At 38.8% G+C, this 9163-nt stretch overlaps 1 protein-coding gene and 1 long non-coding RNA gene across 4 annotated transcripts in view; one reads left to right on the forward strand and one right to left on the reverse strand.

Moving 5' to 3' along the window:
* Window positions 1-67: 67 nt before the first annotated feature.
* Window positions 68-9163, reverse strand: part of mavs (mitochondrial antiviral signaling protein) — a 10385-nt gene continuing 1289 nt past the window's right edge. The window contains exons 1-5 of one of the 3 annotated variants that reach the window (XM_010775348.1): window positions 6970-7059; window positions 4410-4532; window positions 3962-4142; window positions 2857-3419; window positions 68-2122 (exon numbers count right to left, since the gene is read on the reverse strand). In XM_010775348.1, coding sequence (XP_010773650.1) covers window positions 1418-2122; window positions 2857-3419; window positions 3962-4142; window positions 4410-4532 — 1572 coding nt within the window. In that variant the 5' untranslated portion in view covers window positions 6970-7059 and the 3' untranslated portion in view covers window positions 68-1417. Of the gene's footprint in view, window positions 2123-2856; window positions 3552-3961; window positions 4143-4409; window positions 4533-6969; window positions 7060-9163 lie in introns of those variants that run through there. The other 2 variants (XM_010775346.1, XM_010775347.1) reach the window with 2 other exon arrangements.
* Window positions 1215-9022, forward strand: LOC104949066 (uncharacterized). Its single transcript, XR_798764.1, has 2 exons — window positions 1215-1287; window positions 8220-9022. It is a non-coding gene; the product is annotated as an uncharacterized lncRNA (long non-coding RNA).

Consider the following 9163-nt stretch of genomic DNA (forward strand, 5'->3'; position numbering starts at 1 on the left):
TTATTGTGGACTTAAAATAAATCTGTGCTATTTCTTCTGTGAAATCAACATGCACACTCAACAAATATTTGTTTTATTTCAGGTTTATTGGTATAATTGCCAAGTGGGTATCCAGAGACAGTCTTTACATTTTTTTGATAAACCGTAAACTGAGATCACAATTTACATGTTTTCTATAGTGAATACATTTAAGAATCTTTGCAGCTCAAATAACCTGATAAAATGTGCAAAAACATTTATTTCCCCCCCCCCGAACATTTCTTATATTAACAATGCTATTTACAATAAAACCTCTTCTCAAACTTTCTTTTTAAAATAGAGGAACAACTTTGAAAGCTTCATGGCCATCATCTGGTGTAAATGTTTGAGATGAGATTTGATTTTTTTCAAAGTGCATATAGGATACTTTAAAACATTTTATTATTATTATTTTATTCAGCATTTTTTGTAATGATCTAAACGGATAACAATTAGAGGATGTTTACACTAACAACTATTTAAAATGTTCCTATTTTAACATCAAAACGGAAGAAATTAGCATAACCACAAAAGTGAACATTTAAAAACCCAGTTAAATGTGCAGCTAACAACATGATAGCTCAAAGTGAATACCTTCCATGTAATGATTTGTTGGCTCTCACTTAAAAAATTGCTTAAGCATTTTGAAGTTGTGTGATTGGACTGGGTAAAGCTGGAAATGAATGTGCGTTTTGGGGAACATCAAGTCGTCTTAATCTCTGGCTCAAAAAGAAACAGGACAGGGCTATTAAAGAAAACTCACTTTGAAGCAGTGCCATCGTTTTTAAGCAGACATTGCATTGGAATGTTTTTGACAACACATTTTCCTAAAATACATAATTGGATATCTTTATAATCTCTATATATGTACAAATAAATACACAGTGCACTAGCCATCGTTTACAGAGTGGGATACTGGCACTCTTTCTTCCGCAGTCAAGATCCAGTAGTTTAAGGTCCTTGGTACACTTATCTTCCCTGGATGATAGCCAACAGTCTTATCTTAAAAGTGCATGAGACACACAAATATTTGTATAATTAATACACAGCACAAGTGTTTATTTACAAACTTTGCGGCACATGCATAAATAACCTAAGAACCCATTTCCATGAAGTTCCCAAACTAGAATAAAAAGGGTAGATTTGGTTTTTGTTTACTAGGGCAAACTTAATTCAACAATAAAATAATAATACATGGCCCAACTTAACAACATACTTGTAATTAATGACATGATCAAAGGTCTGGCAAGTCAGCTATTATTACTAAAGGTAATTATGACACAGCTGCCAAGCACCCTTTCAGTTCACTGACTACAATAAGGCACCATAACCTTAAGATCCTCTTTTAAAAAGCCTTAAAGCCTAATCTTCCCCTCCTTCAAAAAGGTATTCAATCCACTTAATTTTTAAACCTCCACGCCATCACCAGGGCACAGGCGCCCACTCCTGCAGCCGTCAGAATGTATTTAGTATTATTCGACTTCTTCTCTGGATTCTGCAGCGTCTTCGGCTCTGGGGAGATATCAGCAGGTGTGGGCTCAGAAGGGAGGCAGTTCTCACCAGAGGGGGTGTTTACACTCAATACAGTGTTGGTGGATACTGGTGGTGCAGGGATGATCTCTTTGGCTGCGTCACCATTCATGATTTGAGCTCGTGTTATTGAGCTTTGGCCATCTAGGTCAAGGATAGACGGCTCCTCGGATATATGCCCGACATTCTCCAGCACTTGCATATCCAAACTCTCACAGGGAGACTCGTAGTGGTTTTCCACCGGTTCGCTGAGGTTTGGAGCGATGCCGTTCTCCTGGCATGGCAGTGCGGTATTCACAGTGGTGGAGCATGCGGGGAGGAGGGAAGAGGTCACAGCTTCTGATGCAGCATCACTGATTTCCAGATGCTCACTATTCCCCGAATAGAGCTGCACCGGCTCTCTTTGTTCAGGGATAGCAGGGATAGCATCTTGTTGTGGGTGGATGCTGAGGAGTGGGCCAGGTTTGCTCAGACACACAGAGCTGTCATCACAGATAGGGGTGTCCGTCTCTGCAGCAACCGGCAGGGGGGAGGGGGCAGCTTCAGTTTCTGTCTGCGGGCTGCTTTCAATAACCTGCAGGAGACAATTACATGTCAATTTAGTTTTTTTTTTTTTAAAAGCTGTGTAGACAATATGTTCAAAGTTTAAATGAATGTATCCATATCTGTTTCACCGTTAAACAAAAACTCAACATCATAAGCTCCATAGAGGTAATTATTTGAAGGCCTTGTATATAATTCCTCTCATTTGTAATGAAAAATGCTGCCAACAAAAAGTAGCTTTTCACGTATCACTTTTACATTATGAATACTTTTCTGCAAACATTTAACATAACAGCTATTTTTTAAGGCAGGAATGGGAAGTAGCAACAATTGCAACACTTATTCAATAAAAGGTTCACATAAATCTGCAGAACATTAAATTGAATTCCCTTTAGCAAAATGCTCTGAAGTCCCTTCTTGTAAACAGTTACGCAGTGTACTGTATATGTCTTGGGCTTTTATTGTGAAAGGTATGGACAGAAGGATCTGGTATGTGCTGCCTTTTTCAATGTTGAAAGGAACGATAAAGTTTGCAGCCTTGTTACTGTATAGACTATGGAGACTTTATGTTGTGGTTATATAATCCTCATAAAGATACTCATAGTGTATGTTTTGACGTGACATCTGTAACACACAACATGATTGGTCAATGCCTTCATAGTAAAGCTCAAAGAATGCAACTTTACCCTGCATAATATTTACGTTCTGTGAAAGGTATTTATGAGTTGAATTTTTTTTTAAAACTTCATTTATTTTGTTATTCACCTGTGTCGCAAGCGGCTCAGACGTCTCTTCAGGCAGCAGGAAAGGAGCAGGTTTCATGTCCACAGGGGGGGTGGTGTCCTGGACCGGAGGTTTCTCTGGGGTTAAAGTGAGGAAAGAGGATCCATCGGTCACATCCGAGTTCATCTGAGATGGAGAGGGACTCTGTGGAGGACTGATCTCCGTGGAGGTTGTTGTTGTTGTTGTTGTTGTTTCGACAGGATCTTGGATGGATGGAGTTTCTGTTTCCAGCTCCTCAGCAGGTGGTTGCGGAGGGGCCACAGCGTCGATCAAAACCTCACTGTTTCCTGCGCTCACCTGATCGGGCATCGCAGCATCATCACCGGAGACATCCTCAATGTCTGATTCAAGGTTTTCCACCGGCTCCTGGTGGGAGTTGCTCTCAGGAGGAGGGGTTGATGGAGGGGGCTCCACTTCACCCTGAGTTGGCTGTGGAGGGGAAACCACCTCAGGAACTTTGGCTTCTGCACTCGGGGGGGCTTGTGGCTGCACAGGGATTTCCAGAGGCGGTGAGGCCTGGGCAAGTGGCTCTGCAGGAGCTGGTGCTTCAGCTGGCAGAGCAGCAGCAGCAGCCTGACTGTTTGCACCGCTCTCTGCGGTGGACAGATGCCTGGCAGATGGTGCTGGATGCACGTATGCCCTGACGACAGTTGTTGGAGGAGAGCTGGGGTTGGAATCTAGGCCAAAGAAAATTATGACGTAATCAAATCCATTTGGAATCCTTTTTCAAATACACAATATCATAGCCCAGGACACTCAATGACAGACTCTTATTATCTCTTATAGACACTGTGTGTTGCATTGATACACATCTATCCTGCACATTTCTGGCCCCTGCATGGACAGTTCACAGCTTTATACACTCGCGACCTTCAGAGATAACTCTGTAGTTGTGTAGGACTGAAATAAACCTCTTAAATTCTCTGGGTAAGATTTACTGTATTGGCTGTATAAGATATTCAGTACATCTCATGCTTAACGATGCCCCTTGGCTGTAGTAATATCTTTTGAACTCACAACTTCTCGTCGATAATTGCATAACTCCACACATTAATACACAGCTCTAGGTACTGTATTAAAGACTTACTGTTGGTGCCTCGCAGAGTGTCGTATTCTGTTCTAATCCCAGCTGCTAAAATTGGCTGCTCACACGCCTCGAGTGCTTCGATGAACTGCTCGGGCCAGTTTTCTCTTCTCTTCAGACAGTCCAGCAGAAGCACCATGCCGTCATAGTTCCCACGAACCTCTCTTTTTGCCTCAATGTTTTCCTAAAATGTAGATTACATTAAAAAAAAAAACACATACATCAATTCATCAGCTTCTTGTTGGTGACTCGCTGATTATCTTCTGAGAAGTTTATTATTCACAAAGAAATATTCCTGTCATTAATGATATTAAAATGTATCAATATCCCTGTCAATATCCCATAAACAATAAACAAATGTAAACATCCTTTTCAATGCCAATTAAAAACATTTGACGACCATATTTTGGAGATTTGATCCCTCACAGATTTAGTGTCAGTTAAAACTTACCCTGTCGTGAGAAGTCAAGCAAGGCAGGTGGATCATTACTTCTCTCACTTTCACCCTGCTCACAATGGTCGGCATATTCCGCCGCAGATACCCATTGTACAGCTTGTCACTGGCAAATGACATCTGTGAAATTAGAAAATAGAAAAAAGACAAAGAGATAGTAAAGACTTCAAGTCCCATGCCTTTTCTTTATATTGCAATTTTGCAAGGTTGTACTTCAGTTTGCAAGGCATATGTATGACATGTGAAAGTACCCAAAAAAAGTCTTAGGAAATCTTTTTTGTCTGCAATGATTTCATACACACTTGAAGGGTTTTTACTTGAAGAAACCGAAAGTGAAAGTGGAGATCAGCCACCCTGCAGCATTAGTGGTAAAAAGAAAAATTCCCTTACAGTTCACAGGAAACATAAAAACTCTGCTTCCTTTCGTTTCAATGGGTGGATAGCAGTCCCTATTCTCAAGGTTGCAGCTGTCTGCAGTATTACTGTAAGAAGTTGCACAGGCCCTCACTAGTCACTGATTAATCACCCTCGGTCCAAATATCAAACTTCAAATGTGCAGCGTAGTCTTCTCAAAAGTCACTATGTCCTTTTCAGGGTCAAGTCAAGCTTGCTGTTTCCGATACACCATAACACCTTCACTTTGCTTGTATATAAACAGTCAGCTTAACTAATCTGTTGACAGGTTCAAGTCATGGGGAACGTTTTCACAGGATTATCTGTTCATCTCTGGCCAGGTCAAATAGAGCAGTACTTTCAAGTTTAGTGTAAACGTGGGAGAGCACCAGCAGCAGCAGTCTGGAATAAATGTCACAGGAAGGAACCAAAGAGCAAAGTCTTTCTCCCTGTATCATTAGCCCTCATAGGCCAGGGTTTACTGTACCTGTCACACACACACAAACACACAGTTGGGTATATGACTGTCTTTAAATGCCATTTTCTTAATGTCTTTCATTTTTGTAAAGCACTTTGAATTGCCTTGTGTTGAAAGGTGCTATATAAATAAACTTGCCTTGCCTATATACTCCGTTGTGTTCAGGCCTTAAGGGGAATATTTAGGTGTATTATTTCCAGGCATGCATCTAAGTGTAAACTGATGAGAGATTGCAGATTAACAAGGAAGGTGGTGTGAGAGAAAAAAAAAAGCACCTTGACACGAGGGTGAGTTATGCTAAGCTGAGCCCAATGAATGACCTCTAACCATACTGGCAGGACATGACAGTCACTTTACTTGGCAGTATCTTTGCCTTCCCAAGACGGTGGGTCAAATTTCATGCATCAAGCGACCTTGGGTATCATGAAAGGCGCAATAGAAATCCAAGTTATTATTATTATTATTATTATAGCAAGTTTTATTTGAGTCTGAGAAAGCTTGCAAGTAGGGACAAGCTAACAAGAGTGACAAGAAGTGAGAGCAGATATATTTAGATCTACATATTGGCATCAGGAAATAGCCCATCGAGCAAGTTTTGGAGTAGAACAAATGATTATGCAAGATCGAGGTTTTAAAAAGCTGCACACTTACAACAATGACCATAGTGACATAGTGGTATATGCCGGTTATAACTGAAATATCATGAACATTTGTCCAGCTTTTGTTGTGTTAAATGTTTACATAAGAAGATTGAGAGTGATTAAAAGGGCAGCTAACATGAAACTAGGATGGTTGTGATTTATATCTGGTGTATAAAACAACAAATATATGGTGAAAATGCTTTATCAAGACTTTTTTTAATATGGAATCTGATTAACAATATCTCTAGGAATTAAAAGCACCTTTACAAAAACAACGAGGAAGACAGTGATTTATATCTGCCTGTAAAATATTGAGAGATATTGCGACAGATATATTTTAACGCCTATTTATGGGTGAGACAATTGACTAAGAAGATTAGAAAGAATTAAAAGAGCCTGTACACAAACAAAAAGGATGAAGTGACTGATATCTGCCTTTAAAGAACTACAATATATTGTAAAATATACTTTGTCAGGCATGTATTTGGATTAAAGCACGTGACTTAACTACGGAGAGGAAATATAAAGACTGTGCATAAAACTGGCAGGACGTTAAAGACTGAGATAATATGCCTGTAAAATATTGAAATATTTCGTGAAATATACTTTATCAGGGGTATTTAGTGGTAAAACAGAGGACTAAGAAGATTATAAATAAAAATAAAGAGCCTTTGCTCAAACAGGAACGATTAGAGACAGATTCCTGCCTGTTTATTACTGAAATATGTCGTGAAATATACTTTTTTAACCTTTTTATGGATAAAACAGTTAACTAAAAAGATTAGATAGACAAAGAACCTGCCTGAACAACAACAAAAATGACGATTAGGGACAAATGTTTGCCTGTAATACATAAAATATCGTGCAATTAAGATGGCAAAAATGAATTAACGGTAGCATTTAAAAGTTAGCAGCTGATTAATACGACACAACCAAACTGATGTCACTGATGTTTCCTGAGTTAACTTTATTGACATTAATTAAACAACATTTACACGGAATTAAACATTTAATTAAGTTTAATGTATCGTAATAAAGTGCTCACCTTTCGAGTTGTGGTGCCTCGGTAGTATGTGACTCCCTCGCAAAAGCTATTCCTGCTCTCACACTAAAAGCTGCGTTGTCTCCTTCACACACATCTGCGCAGAGGTTACACTCGAACTCCCCGTTCTCGATTCCTATTTGACAAGAGCACCGTCGATCAAAGAATGGACCAATAGGATTGAGGTCAAACTGTAGAGAAGGCGGGGCGTGCTTAATCTTGACCGTGATGTGCGGGGATGACCGCAGAATTGGATTGGATCTCTGGTATACATCTGTCTTTAATCCCTGATCCTAATCCTCACACACACACACACACACACACACACACACACACACACACACACACACACACACACACACACACCTCAATTAATCGTATTTTAATCGCAATTACGATTTTGGCTTGCAACGATTATGAAAACAAAATAATCAAAATAAAACGATTATTTATTTATTTAAAAAATTTTTTTTATTGGTTTTTCAGTTGAATTATACTTCAAGTTCAGGGTAATCAACTGTTAAATACATACATTTCACCAAAAATAGGACCAGTTCATTTGTATTTCAAAATTGTAACAAACTGGTATTCAACAACAGGTAATCCAGGTGCATTAAAGCAGGCAGTGGTGAAAGTATAGCATAGAAAATGCTTTGCCTACCTTTTTACGTTCAAAATGTTGAAATGTCTTGTCCTCTTGTCTCCTATCCATTCCCACCCGCACCAATCACCGGACCTGGGGGGACAGAGCCTTCTCCGTCGCTGCCCCCTCCCTCTGGAACTCACTCCCACAACCCATCAGAGACTGCACTGACCTCACAACCTTCAAAAAACTCACCTCTTCAATCTGGCTTTTAATGTGGGATTGTTTTTGTATTATTTGACTTTAACTTTAACTATATGTTTTTTTGTTGTTCCTTTCTTTTCTCTTCACTATATCTGTAAAGCGTCTTTGAGCAGCAGTAAAAGCGCTAACAAATTAAATCTATTATTATTGTGCTATATCTGCTATTAAATTGATACAGTAACCACATCTACATAAAACATGATACATAATAAACTACATTAAAAGGAGCACCAGTTACTTGATGGTGAGGACTAAATCAATGTCAAATAAATGGATAAGTTTGTTTTTTGTTTACTAGGGCAAACTTTATTCAACAGTAAAATAATAATACACGGCCCAACTTAACAACATACTTGTAATTAATGACATGATCAAAGGTCTGGCAAGTCAGCTATTATTACTAAAGGTAATGGCAATTTTAATGTTCCAATGTCCTATATTCTTTGTCATTACTTCACAGGAGGGCTGGAGAGTGATACAGACGCATTCACAAACAGATGATTTTCCGGTCTTTTGCTGCAGTTTAGAATGATGTTTAATTTTGCGTTTCACATACCAAGGTTTATCATACAGTCAATAGTTGTGGTGAGCATCTGCCGGGCTGGTGAAATCGGTATGCTCTCTTCCTCCTGTGTCCTCGTCCTTTCCTGTCACCTATGACCCTTTTTACATACCCAGCAGCTAACCCCCGCCACCAAGTGTCCAAAATAATGTTGCAGTATAAATATAAGCAAACTGAGACACCAACAACACCCATAACATGGCTATTACACAACTGCCTAGAACCCTCCAAGTTCACTGACTACAATAAGGCACAATAAACTTAAGATCCTCTTTTAAAAAGCCTTAAAGTGCACCTATCATGCTATTTTTAGGCAATAGCATAGGTCTCAGATATATAAAAATATATAAAAAACATGTCTATGAAGTGTTTTGCTCAAAATACCAAACAGATCACCCATTGTAGCAATGCCTCATATCCCTCTATTTCACTTCCTGTTTCAAAAGTGCTGATTTTGGGTATAAAAAATTGATTTAAAAAAAAAAAGGAGGCGGCTGAGTAGGGCTACTCGATTATGGCAAAAATCATAATCTCGATTATTTGGGTTAATAATTGATAATTTACTTTGAAAACATCCATTTATTGAAAAAAAAAATTTAATAGTATGTTTTTAACAGTTGAACCCTGAACTGTAAGTATATTTCAACTGAAAAACCAATACAAATAAATAAAATAAAATAAACAATCGTTTTATTTCGATTATGTTGTTTTCGTAATCGTTGCAGGCCAAAATCGTAATTGCGATTAAAATACGATTAATTGAGCAGTCCTAGGGCAGAGCTCATGTG

The sequence above is a fragment of the Notothenia coriiceps genome, unplaced genomic scaffold (genome assembly GCF_000735185.1).
Source record: "Notothenia coriiceps isolate Sejong01 unplaced genomic scaffold, NC01 NC01_scaffold00015641, whole genome shotgun sequence".
NCBI lineage: Eukaryota > Metazoa > Chordata > Actinopteri > Perciformes > Nototheniidae > Notothenia > Notothenia coriiceps.